Source organism: Tachypleus tridentatus, chromosome 13 (assembly GCF_004210375.1).
Source record: "Tachypleus tridentatus isolate NWPU-2018 chromosome 13, ASM421037v1, whole genome shotgun sequence".
Taxonomy (NCBI): Eukaryota; Metazoa; Arthropoda; class Merostomata; order Xiphosura; family Limulidae; genus Tachypleus; species Tachypleus tridentatus.
This window is the reverse complement of record NC_134837.1, coordinates 55008403-55022925: the sequence shown is the minus strand read 5'-3', so window position 1 is coordinate 55022925 and position 14523 is coordinate 55008403. Positions and strand designations below refer to the sequence as shown.

General features: G+C 33.2%; 1 protein-coding gene and 1 long non-coding RNA gene across 15 annotated transcripts in view; one reads left to right on the top strand and one right to left on the bottom strand.

Annotated features, from left to right (window-relative positions):
• Nucleotides 1–14523, bottom strand: part of LOC143236615 (uncharacterized) — a 46159-nt gene that overhangs the window by 29911 nt on the left and 1725 nt on the right. For 5 of the 14 annotated variants that reach the window (XR_013019618.1, XR_013019612.1, XR_013019608.1 and 2 more), the window contains exon 1: nt 6216–6422. This is a non-coding gene — a long non-coding RNA (uncharacterized LOC143236615). The other 9 variants (XR_013019611.1, XR_013019609.1, XR_013019601.1 and 6 more) reach the window with 7 other exon arrangements.
• Nucleotides 8559–14523, top strand: part of LOC143236614 (transferrin-like) — a 33940-nt gene continuing 27975 nt past the window's right edge. Inside the window, exon 1 of the mRNA XM_076474940.1 lies at nt 8559–8853. Coding sequence (XP_076331055.1) covers nt 8793–8853 — 61 coding nt within the window. The 5' untranslated portion in view covers nt 8559–8792. The remainder of the gene's footprint in view (nt 8854–14523) is intronic.

Below are 14523 nucleotides of genomic sequence, written 5' to 3'. Positions count from 1 at the left end.
TATCACTTACATGGTTCATTAACATTAAAAAGCTTTAAATAAATGCTAACACACTGAAAATTGACATTCAAGAAGTGTGCTTAAAACATACATTACTGTACAAGTTTGCAATATAGAAATGCAGACCGACTGTCTTGGTGGACACTGTCTGAAAGCTGATATAGCTTCTATCGCAGTAACAACGAGCCATACAGTAAAATATTCCTCAAATACATGGATTCCATTTAGAAAGCCCGAAGAAAAATTAATGAAGAAATCAAATCCTGCATAGGTACTTCTTACCATACAGCAATTTAAGTATGACTGAGTCATATTGAGGAATATCGCAAAGATTCATGTACAGGCAGTTGTAAAAACATCAAGGTACGCTGTATCATTGTTACCAACTGCCAAACAATGGTTCTCAGCCTTTGTGTTATAGCTGGTAGTCCCCATTATGTTGAAACACGACATTTTTAGACTTTGCATCATACTGAGACTAGATGTAACTTATGCTAACATTCAGAAGAATAATAGATGAATGGTTTATCCTGTTCAAACTGGTACCAAAGTAAAAAAATATTTAGTTCTCCTTTGAAGAGAATACTACTCTCTATATTATTAGTTCACCCCAAGAACTGAAATCATATCACCTGTATATATCTTTACTATCAACTACTTCACGAAGTTGGTTGATACTTTTGAAAAGTTCTTGAGTGATTGATGGTGGGGCAGAGGAGAACCCTGTTCAAAACAATTATACAGATCCACAGGGATCAGAAAGCTAGTTTTAACCATCAACCTTCCCTCTGAGCTGTGTAGCGTATTGGATGTGATGAAAATGCATACTTCACCTTACCTTCCCCAATTTGATAGTTTACTGAAAGGAGTGATACATATTGTCAAGTACAGACTTACAAAGTTTGTTAACCGTGACCAAACCAACTGGAATGAACACTTGTCCTGCACAATTATGGCATACTTTGCAATTGAACAAAGATCTTTAGGTTATTTCTTGAATATGCTCATATTCAGCCATGCATTTTGCTCCCTATTGTAGCCAGTAATATATGGAGTGGTTTTGTCTTCAAGTTAAGTAAAGACAATAGAAGAGGCGCTACAGTAAGACAGTGAACAAATTTCTGTACAAAAAGATAGGTTAGATATAGTTATGATGTGTGCCAATAACAGGGAAGCCTTTTGCCTCTAACTGTATCGGACTTCGTCTTGTACTCCAGCAAACTGATACATCAATGTACTTGTTGCAGAAGTTGAGAAGTAATACATGTCGACCATCTTCTTGAAATGAACCTATAGTGAATTAAGAGTTAGAAGAAGAGATAATCGAGTCATATGGTGACAAAACCACAGTTTTATCTGAATCAAAAATACGCCCTAGAAAAAGTTACATTTTGCTGGTAGGGCATCAAGTGTGCAACAATATAGTTGCCACAAGCAGTTTAATTTAAAGGGAATGGGTCAAAGAGCATCCAACCAGTAAAAAAAAAAAAAAGATTTTTTATGCTTTGAGCTTGCATTTGAGGCAATAATTTTAATACAAGATAGAGTGGTTATTTAATATTCTAATTTTATTTATTTACACAAAATTTAATATTAATAATCAGTAAATATTTAGTTTAATTACAACTTGATCGTTAAACTTTTTTACTTAAATCGACCAAACAATTATAATATATGTTCTAATTCTCAATAGATTCATTTGAAACAGCAAACTCATTCAAATAGTTTTTTTTTTGTGAATATGTAAAATTACAAGACTGTTCAATCTCTACTGGGCGTAGTACATCTTAGGTAACGTTTCACTCCACACACACAGTTACGACAGAAAGTGTTCGTACTCCTGCGTCCCGAGTAATTTTTTTCTCATAACTTAAAAAGTATCACGATTAGGCTAATAGATGTGTGATATTATAAATATTATACTAACACACATCTACATAAATTTTTATGTAACTTAAATGACAAATACACTGTTTATAAACAAATAACCAAAAATAGGAGGAGCAGAAAGTGTTCGTACATTTCAGAACGTGTGAAAAAACTAATATTCCCGTAAAAATTTTGTTTAGTTTGGCAAATAAACTACATTATACCATTCCAGAACTAGACATTGGGTTTATAATTATTGGAATTTAGCCAGCAAAACATTTACTTCCTGTAATTTAGCGCCGTCTCTGTCTTGGTCATCATGGCGAACAGGAAACAAATGTCCAGTGATTTAAAAACCCGAATTATTGTAAAATACAAGTCTCGTGTGTCTCTTTCCGGTATTGCTACACAAATTATTGTGCCGAAATCTACTGTTCAAAGCATAATTGCCAAGTTTAAGCTTACAGGATCAACTGCTAACCTCCTTTGTTCCGGACGCCCCACCGAAATTCCGGAGAGAACCAAGAGAACGGTTCTAAGAGAAACTAGTAGAAACTCTCGTTTAACACGTAATGACAAACAGAAATTGGTAAGGAAAACTGGGGTTGAAGTAAGCACCTCTACAGTTACGAACATGTTACGCTCTTCTAGGTTCAAAGCATGCCGTCCTCGTAGAACTCCATATTTAAAGGCTGTTCATTTAGAAGAACGATTGAGGTATGCACGAAAGCATGAAGATAAACTCTTTACCTATTGGAAGAGTATTCTTTGGTCAGAAGAGACTAAAATCGAGCTTTTCGGCCACAATGATGTTCGCTCTATTTTCCGTAAGAAGGGGGAACGAAATCTTTCAAAGAACACCGTCCCTACAGTTAAACACGGAGGTGGCTCGATCATGCTATGGGGTTTCCTTCAGCTCTTCTGGTGTAGGCAGCCTTCACCACACGTCAACGGAATCATGAAAAAAAGAAGAGTACGTTGATATATTAGGCACTTGTATCAAGAATGATGCTCAGAACTTGCGACTTGGACGTCGTTGGATCTTCCAGCACGACAATGACCCTAAGCACACATCGAACTATGTGCAATGCTTGTTGCAGAGGAACCATATAAGCGTTCTGGAGTGGCCATCGCAGTCACCCGATCTCAATCCAATTGAAAACGTTTGGCATAGTTGAAGACCAGGGTTCATCAGCGACATCCGAAAAACTTGTAAGAGTTGGAAGCCTTCTGTAAAGAAGAATGGAAGAAAATACCAGTCGAGTACTGTCAAACGATCATGGAGGGTTATGAGGAGAGATTGTGCCAAGTAATTCACCTGAAAGGCTGCACAACTGACCATTAAAGTAGACGCACGAACACTTTCTGTCCCTCCTATGTTTAGTTATTTGCTTATAAACAGTTTATTTGTCGTTCAATTTACATAACAAGTTATGTAAATGTATGTTAGTATAATATTTATAATACATTATAAGTCTATTAGCCTGATCGTGACACTTTTTTAAGTTATGAGAAAAAAAACTACTCACGACGCAGGGGTACGAACACTTTGTGTCGTAACTGTAGGCATTAACTACTAAAGGTGAAAAACAAGGCAATCTGGGCAAGGTGACTCCAACAGTTTGTGTTAAACTGCATAAAATAACAAACTAAAAAAGAGGAAAAATTCTTATATTACTAAAAAACAAACAGAAAACGTATGCTGCATATTACACTTTTATTCGTTTCACTGTTTCAGATTTGTTCTCAAGCTAACAATTAAATTAAATTTTGAAACCAATAACGTCTGCACATAAAAAAACTCATAAAACAATGGTTACGCCATAAATTTTCTGGTAAGGAATCACTTCATCTGAAAATACTACTGCATTAAGATGCCACCACAATAGAAGAAGCTCAGTTCCCATTTAGTTATCCATAAATCTCTATTATTCGAAGAAATTTAGAGAAAAAAAAATGTGTATGGCATTTAAAAAGTCACACGATTCATGCCAACAAGTGAAGATAAAGACAAAATTGATAAGAAAAAATTCTGAAGAATTTGAAAATGAAATGATTTTAATCTGTTACAACCATATCTGTCAATATGTCAAAACTTTTATATCTAGAGATTCCAAAAAATATTTTAAACAATTGTTATAACTAAGACTCAAGAAAAAAACATAAAAACGCATCCGATTTTATTTAACAATGGAGACGAACAAACAATGGTAAAATTGGTAGTAACTGCAAAGTTAAATGAAGACTATTTCTTTTTTGGCATTTGTTTTTCAATATATATAGAGTTATTGTCGGCTTTTATATGGCCGTGCTTCTTTACTGTCTGTGTCTGTGACTTGATGATGATAAATTTCAACAATAAATGTACAAATTTTTAATTGTACAAATGACAAATTATTATTCTCTACTCTGTTCACAATATTATTAGTGATAAATTAATTTATGTTACCTCGTGGGTCACCATAGTTGTATACAGTGCTTTAAATAATTATTTTTTACCTCATAAAGTTCACACAGTCTGGTTCATTTACCTTGCAGTCCAGTTGACAAAACAAATTATATATCCCTCACTAACTTTGTCTCACTTTCGCTGGCTTAGCTTTAACGTTTTCGTGCGCTCGGTACCCGCATGTATTTATAACAACTGAAAGAATAATCTAGAAATATATATCCCTCTAGTGACAACAATATTCACATGACGAGAAAAACTTAGAAGCCTCGAGTAAGGTGGTGTCAATAATATCACAAAAGCCTAGTACAACAACCTTTTTTGTTTCTTTGTTTGTATTCGAGCACAAAGCGACACGTTGGATTATCTATTTTCTGCCCACCACTGGTATTGACACCGGTTTCTAGCGTTTTAAGACTGTAGACATATCGTTGTGCCACAAAAATCAAACTGGATACACAACGTATGACTCGTACAGAGTTACGTAAGGAGACTTAACATAACTATCGCTTTTAAAATAATTAACTTTAACACTTTTGTTACGGAAACTGAATAATCATTAAATATTAAATATAAACTAAACAATAACTCTTAAGCTCAACAGTCTTGTATATCCTAAAGTTATCTTCACTTTTGAAATGTAAACCGTCTGCCATTTTGTCGTCATTGAAAATACTGTTGTAAGAGAGAACCTGTGGCTGAAGAATAAACGTAATAATATAAATATTAAAAAAGATTATGACGTATAAGATATATGTAGACTAACTGTCAAGAATGTGCTTTGACACACCAAATTGAGTAATGGTTAGTAGTACATTAAGTAACAAAATAGAGTAAAATTCAGTTTAAATTTTGTTGGAAGTTTCTACTATGTTATTAATAACATGAACTTCATGACTTATCCGTATGTATTGGACAAATTTTGTTTGAATTGATATTTTTGTCATTCTCATAAACCATTACTGGCGCTATTTACCTGAAGAAGCTGGTTCCTCAAAAACGAAACTTGTGCATCACAAAGTGTATTCTGGAATCTTTTGACATATTTATCCTAAACCCAACTTTCTATAAGCTGTTATCGGCATTTGACTAACAGGTATAGATGTGTATTTTAAAACATTATTTATTATAATATATTTTAATTAACGGCAAACAATTTTTCATGCTTGAAATTTTTTTAACTGGCACCTTTCTAAATGTGAAAATTTGTACATGTTACGTAGTTGGTAAACAATTGTTCTGTAATGCAGTCTGTAGGAACACTACCAAATTTATTAAATTCAAAATAGTTTGAATAACATAAGCTTTGCACACAAACATCCATGTTCTGTTAGAAATTTCTCAAAACTGCTCAATTTTTTAACAGTTTTGTCTAGACTACTTGAAGCATCAATAAGATAAACCTATACTTTTACAATATTTCTTTTAATAAAATAATTTTTATAATTTTTTGTTGTTATTCTTGCCTAGAATGCAGTGATATAGCGGTTCGTTTTCTTTTTTTTTTCAAATATGATGTTTCTTCACTACCTCACAACAACCTTGATTTTCGTTACCAACTTCTTTAGTTTTAACTTGTATCACCAGTTTATTAGTTATTAGTTTTAAACAGTATAACAATTTTCTATAAATTTTATCATTAATGTTAACACTATGCTTTCTAGATACGGAACCAACAGAAAAATTTAGACAGATTGCACATCGTGAAAATTTGATCTATGCTGAAATTTATGATGCAACATCTATAATAGAATAATAGCCGTGTGTAAGAATTTAATTTTGACCACTCTTTTAGGTAGAGGAAAACGTTAAACACGCACATTTTACACACACCTGTATATGACCAGTATCAGTGTACACACATTCAGTACACACATGTAATAAGAAATATACTCACCAAGATAACTGAGTCTGTATGCATAGAGTTATCCGGATAGTGGCGTAACCTTGCTTGTCCATTTCTAAATGCCCCTGAATAGAACAATTAGGAAAGAATTCTTACAAAGAAAAACTAAGGTTTATAAGTTGGTGTTTCTTTTTTTATTATCCTGTTTAAAACTTTCACATTTTGACAGTTAAAAAACATGACTTTAAAAACATACTATAAACACCACCTAGTAAATAACTATTGTATTATTCTAAGAACCAGGAAGTAATTTCAGAAATAAAAAAATCAAACGTAAATAAGAAGAATTATTCTTTCTTCTGTGGACAAACAGTTAAGTTACGAAATTTATGTTAGATATATGTAATGACAGTGAAATCTGTTGACAAGAGAGGGCGCGGTTCTGGATTCGCCAAGGTTACCACGACTAGGCTCAAGGGTTGTGCGACACACACATTTATTATCCTGGCAGTTTCTACTATGTTACACCAGGTGTAAACCTTGTGAAAAACAACAATACAAGGAAAACAGTTAAATTTCACTTTCACGCGAAGGCCATCTCTTGATGTAAACAATAGATAATATGCGTTTAATGTACATTTTGTAACATACATATAATGTATTTTGGCTAGACTTATTTATTAGGTGTGTATAAAATTACATCAAATTACTTATGAGCACTATATTTCATGGCGTTATTTCTATAACCTCTTGTGGTAAATGAAACGACTGACTTTTAATTACTTTCCTACGGTAATAATTGCGTATTTTCATATGTATCTCTGATGTATTTTGAAAACTTTACTGTAAGGTATCTATATAAAAAACGCCAAGACATAACTACAGGTACGTATGAAAACATTTCAAAAATTATTCTGCCATCGATAAACAAAAATTTAAAGGATTTGTTAATTCTATAGCGTCTAGGTAGAAGTCACTGCCTAAATCTACTTAGGTATGATAAATGTATGAATAAGATAGATAAATACTGCACTTAAAACAATAATTTCCTTTTTTTCGTGCAGTAAACATTTTTATTTAACTCTGATCTACAGTCACTATTATATTTGACATGTTTCAAGGCTCGAACGCGTCATGTTTAGCAGTACAGATCACAAAAACGTTATATTATTTGTACTCTTTTTAGCATATCTTAATTTGCATGCTTTTATAGGATATCACGTCATCTTCATATATTATTCTCCGCAAATACTCGCGAGCCAATTAAATTTTAAAAAATAATATATTAAACAGAGGTGAGTGATTTGCAGAAAATAATGTAAAAAATGGCATGGTATCCTGTAAAAATATGTAAATCATGGTATAATAGAAAGAATAAACAATACATAGTTATTGTGATTTGTACTATTAAAGATGACGTGTGAAAGTGTCAAAACACTATCGTGTGTAATAGCAATTATAGACTAGGCCCAAATAAGAAAGGGTTACTGTGTGAACAAAAGTAAGTTTTTGTTTTACCTGTAGTATTCATTTATAGTTTTGCCTAACTGGTAAAGAAAAAGTTTTACAAAAGATGGATAAATATAAAACGTGCTCTGCCGGTTCATATACCAGTATAATTATAATATGTTTAAATGATGTATGTTTGTGTGTGTTTTCTTATAGCAAAGCCCCATCGGGTTACCTGCTGAGTCCACCGAGGGGAATCCAACCTCTGATTTTAGCGTTGTAAATCAGTAGACTTACCGCTGTACCAGCAGGGGGAAAGAAATATATTACCCTTTGTCAAATTTTTGTTCTGCTTTAAGAAAGAGAGACATTTTTATATCAAGTGGGTTTCTCGTAATAAAGAATTGTTGACTTTGTTTTGAATTTCGCGCAACGATACACGAGGGCTATGTGCGCTAGCCGTCCTAATTTAACAGTCAAAGACTAGAGGGAACGCAACTAGGCATTAACCACACACCGGCAACTCTCAGGCTACTCTTTTACCTTTAAATGATGTACAAATAAAGTATGATAAGCATGTGTGGTTGATTATCTCATGTAATTAGTGCCTAACCAAAATTTAAAGTTCATCCTAAAACTTGAAAACTTCGCTAATAGTCCACCGCTGGGACAGCGGTAAGTCTAAGGAGTTAAAACGCTAAAATCAGAGGTTCGATGTAGTTTTACTGTAAGAAAAAAAAACACACACACACCCTTCTCGAATAATTTTAGTTTCGTACTAGGTGGAGGTCTCCTCTAGAGTAGACAATTTCCTTCACAGGCTCTTACTTTATCACGTGACCTTCAAACATTCAAGCAGAACCGTGTCAAAGCAAACAATGAATAACAAGAACAGTAACATTTAGAAAGGGAAGGGCATTTTCAGAAACATTTAACACTAAACGTGTGTTCTGTTTCCTGTGTCATAATAGTAAGGAACTACTTAGAAATAAGGGAATTGAATTGGTACCTCTTTATAACCAATAATTTTTTACGCATGCGCAGCTTTCATTTTTACTATATGTATAATTACTGCACATAATACGGAGTTATTAATATTGCTTCTTTCACTTTATTAAGTGGAAACATTTAATCCGAGCACCCTGATTACCTCTGCTTGTCGTCGTTTTCTACAGAGAAATGGTTCTGTCAATTTTGATTTTTCTTCTGTTCTATTTAACTTCTGTTTCAACTGAACCAGGTAAACCATATCTTATACTTATCTCTATTACATTTTCAGGTGCATTTTGATACTATTTTCTTTGTGAGTACCACTATATTGTTTCGTTTGTTTGTTCTTATATCATTTAGTGGTGGTGAGAGGAGGGAAATGTTAGAGATTTATCTGATATCCCTTTAAAAATAACATTTTTATAAGCTGTTATTTCTTATTATAATCAGATATTCTATGATTCTAGCTCGGATACACAAATCATCTTAAAAAGTGTATATATGATATTGAAATAAGTTTTCTTGATAACGTAAGCAGGAGTCGATTAAGAAAAATAAAAGTCGTAATGTAAAGACGACTTCATTTTATCTAGAAACGCAATCGTTTCGGTTGCTGTTGTAGAACTAGCTCATCTGCAGTTCAACATGGTATCACAAATTACATCCGGTTTCTTAGGGCTTCATTGAGCTTAAACATGATCCGTTATGATTTTTCTTATACAGAATTATCAAAATGTAAATCACTGATATTGAAGGAATAATGCATCTCAGTATATATCAATCAACGAGTTAAAGGTACAATGAATGATCCAAGGTATCAGAAGACATAACAATTCATGTACGGAGAAGCAAATGTGAATGTTTTTGTCTTTTCTTTACAACTATGCTATGCACAACTATTCGGGAGAAGTCCAGATCTCGCCTTAGTTGACACTATGTGTCCGTGAATCGATTGGACTTCAGTTGATCATCAGTCATAAAAATTAACAAGTTTAGATATTTTCTTACCATGGTGGTAAGTTATATAGAAATATATTTCCTCACTCCGCTTGGAATTATAAGTAAATCATAGTCAATATTAATTTCGTTCATTTATTTATTTTGATCTATATACGAATAAAAAGTGATTCTTAACATAACCATTACCTCAGGCGACAAACTTTGACCAGTGAAGATACCCCTTATAATGTCACATCCCATGAGGAGGGCGTGAAAAATAATCAATCTCGCTTTCGCAAATACTTTATTCTTGACCATAAGAAAATATTATTTTATTTTCTTCCACACTTAACAAATGTCTATCACACGTCCTATAATGTTTTCTAATTATATGTAGAAACTTATACGGTAACAGAACTTTTGTGCACGATAAAAGTGAAGATTTTCGATTAAACACGTTTATGTTTTGTTTTTATTTTTCAATTGTGTTTTGCAAGCTGTTCCCACGAAAACTTTTAACAAGTAGTTAGTCAGCCTAGTTGTTCCATATAATTGTTTTACTTTCTAGAATATTGGACCACGTACAATCAAAGACATTAGCAATAGGCCTTCATAAAAACTTATATAATGAGACTGCTAAACGTTTTACACTTACAGATAAACTACACAATGTTCTTATATTTCCAAATAACTAACTACCTGATATTCTTCCAATACAGATGACTATATAGGCTTGTTATGAGCACAGATAAAAAAAATAATGTTTCTCTAGTCACAGATGACTTCGTAATGTTATATTCACAAACAGCTACTTAATGTTGTTAGATTCACAGAAAAACCATGTAGCAATGTCATACACACAGATAGCTGTATAATGTTGTTGTGTATATGGATAACTGTAGAGTTATACATGTACATTCGGTATAACTACGTAAGTTATGTTCACAGATAACTAAATAAAGTTGTTATATTTCCAGATAATAAGATTATGTAGTTATGATAAAGATAATTATATAATTTTATTATCACGGTTAACTACCTAATATTTTTACACTCACGGATAACACGTAATAATTTTATATTCATCGATAACTACACGGATTTTACATCCACGGATAACCACATAATTTTACTATAAGCGCAGTTATCTACATAATGATGTTATATTAAAGGTTAACTACATGAGGTATTTTACATTCATGGGGAATTTCATGATACCGCTATATTATCAGATAATTATATTAAGATGTTATACTCACTAATAACAACATAAAGATTTTTATATTTTGTTATAACTTCACGTGTTTTTTTATATCCACGAATAATTATGTAATAATATTATAATTATGGGTAACCTAACAAATTATTACCTAACATGTAATGAAACTGTTTTTGTTATGTTTTTTTTTTAATTTGACCTTTGTTTTTTCTTCCTGTATATGAATAACTAAACCCGTAAAATTCATTAAAGACCTGCGTAACTGGAAGAGATTACAAGTGTATATACGTACATAGGGATACAATACGAGAATGGAATATCATTCATTGGTTGTTTAAAAATGCAATCCAACTGAAAAGAATCAGTTCAGCGATCTTGTTACAACATGAACAACATGATTGGATGCGAAATGAGTGTTTGTTTGTTTTTGAATTTCGCGCAAAGCTACACGAGGGCTATCTGCGCTAACCGTCCATAATTTAGCGATGTAAAACTAGAGGGAAGGCGGCTAGTCATCACCACCCACTGCCAACTTGTGGGCTACTCTTTTACCAACGAATAATGGGATCGACCGTTAAATTATAACCCCCCCACGGCTGAAAAGGCGAGCATGTTTGGTCCAACGAGGGTTCCAACCCGCAACCCTCACATTACGAGTCGAGCGCCTTAACCACCTGGTCATGCCGGGCAGAGAAATTAGTGAAAGATAGAAAATGGAAATTCCATTAAAAATGTTTATGTATTGAGAAAAAATTGTCTTTTGCAAATTAAAAATAAAGAATCTCATTTGTATCACTGAGAATTTTTATTTGTATTTATATCTTTCATTCTCGACATTAAAGCAGTAAAATTTAAACGTTAATTAAAAAAAACAAATTAAGTTATAAAGCAAGGTTTATCTCAACTGTATAAACATATTTCCAGTGCAGTTTTATGTAAGATAATTATTGTAGAAATATCTTTGTTATGTACGTTAAAATATAAATGGTGAGCTTCAGACTTAAATGTTAATTTACGCCAGATATTTAAATATAATGAGTGGAAACAGTTTATGTTGCAAAGTGTCACAACAAAAAAGGAATGTAAAGAAGGTTCAACACTAATAACCATCTGGTGTGTTCTGCTAGCTCTGCAGTTAACCTATCTATGACATGCTTCGTGAGTTTTAATGTCTTCACGTCAGTGGACATGACAATCACTCCGTCCTTCAGTCTGTTTTTTTTATTATTATTTACTATTGTCTTTACATGTATTGTCTTAATTCCAGAATTCCATATTCATTGGACAAACTTGGCTTTCAGGACAAATGAAGACAGACTTCTCTTGTGTAGCAAATTTGTTTTTTAATCGTCTGTTGTTCTGGTCTGGAAGCGTTTTTATGTTATAAATACTCATTTAATTCACCACTCATTTTCTCAAATTATTTCGAATAGATGAAGAGATTGGAAAAATTAATCTTTTGATGTTCTTTAAATGTATATCCACACATGATGAAATATGACTCGTCTGTGAACTGGGTATTGTTTTACACAGTTTGATGCACTGTTTGTTTGTTTTGAATTTCGCCCAAAGCTACACGAAGGCTATCTCCACTAGCTGTTCCTAATTTAACAGTGTAAGACTAAAGAAAAGGCAGCTAGTCATCACCACAAACCACCAACTCTTGAACTACTCTTTTACCAACGAATAATGGTATTAACCGTTAAATTATAACGCCTCCACGGTTAAAAGGGCGATCATGTTTGGTGCAAACGGGGATTCGAACTCGCGACGTTCAGATTGCGAGTCGACCGCCTTAACACACCTAGTCTTGCCGGGCCTTGATACACTGAAAAGCACGTAAGAGTTCATAACCTAACTTCAAACTAAAATCTATGTCCAAAAGAGGCGCTGTACTAAGTTATCAATGTTATTGAGTTCCACTAAGCCCTTTTTTATTTCTTACTATTTCAATATGCTTGACTACACACCTGTTTAGCTGTTAGCCAGCATTGGTGAATACGTTTTGGTTTTGCTGTTTTTTTGTTTTTTCACTTAGTATCTTGCAAAATATATACTGTTCGGAAAATGTAAAACTAATAATAAATGTTGATATGCACTGCTAATAAAACATCTATATCGTTACATATGCTACCTTGTTAAAGAAAATTGCATCAGAATATATAACGTTTGCAAACACAATTTCTAACATTGACCTATGCTCTTTTTCAAATAAAACAGTGATTCTTGTATGACTGAAAACGTAACAAGTAATAAATAAATACCAAACAGAATTGGTGTATGACATGTGCACGAAACAAATAGTTACATAAAACAAAAATAAATGGATGGGATACTAACAGAGAAAAAAAGTGTATATTTTTGTTAAAACAGGATAACGTTTCGAACTAGTATTTATTGTCAGTTCGTAGAACTTAGCACAGAAATCACATGTACAAAATTTGATAATTGCGCTAGCAGCATTTTTGACGTTGAGTTACAAATCACTTACAATAATTAGTTGTCAACAACGTTTTACAATGTTTTAAATGAACAAAACGAATTCACCAAAGATAAGACTGGAATATAGGAAATCAAGGACCGAACAGATTGCTGAAGAAATAGCAAAAGCGTTCTTTGCGAATTTAAAAATATAACTATATGTTCTAACCATTCTTAATTTTCACTTCACAGACTAAAAGAAAACAATAAGTCACACGCATTCACCACCAGTTTCTAGGCTACTCCTCTAAAATACTGAATTTTATCGTTATTCTTATAATAGAAATATAAAACAAAATTCTCATGTAGTGGGTCGTGAAACCTAAATATTTACTTTCGTTATCACTCGCTCCAACCACCACACTATTTCCTGTCTAAGATAACGTTTCACAACACCTGAATATTACACGTAAAACAAAACGTTGTTTTTTTTTTTTTGAGTGGCAAATTGCATACCCACCTCTGCCTTTAGCATAAGTCTGACAGATTCGGTGAAAGTCTACCGGTAAGAGGGAACTCTCAAAGAATAATGAGCTTTCTTTTTGAAGCTCTTGTAATGCACTTATCTTAAAAATTTTGTTTATTATTTTAAGGAGGTTCCACTCCTTTTTTCTTCTCTTGAAGGCCTGGCATGGCCAAGCGCGTTAAGGCGTGCGACTCGTAATCCGAGGGTCGCGGGTTCGCATCCCCGTCGCGCCAAACATGCTTGCCCTTTCAGCCGTGGGGGCGTTATAATGTGACGGTCAATCCCACTATTCGTTGGTAAAAGAGTAGCCCAAGAGTTGGCGGTGGGTGGTGATCACTAGCTGCTTTCCCTCTAGTCTTACACTGCAAAATTAGGGACGGCTAAGTCAAAAAGAAACAAACAAACTTCTCTTGAAAACGCGGACAATGCAGACACATTTGCAAAAATGAGCAAAATATCAGCGAGAGTTTTCAGCAGCATTCATTTTCTAATAAACTGTCGTAAAATATGGTATGGGGATCGGAAGTGAGAAGTTGTAACGTTTAAGTCGAGAAACTCGGCAAAAATGTCTAAACAGTTGCGTCACTTCTTATTCAAAACAGCTTAGTTCAGAGTAGAGATGTAGTCAAGATTTATACTGCCTATATTTGGCATAACTGATGCATTAAATTTAATAATGACCTGAATTTTGCTTCTGCGGAAAATTATATTCTACATCAAAAGGTAAAAAATATCTTAATACAATTTTACTTATGAAACACTTCTCTAATTCAGTCTTAACCATTTATTATAACCCTAGTATAAACCGGAAGTTA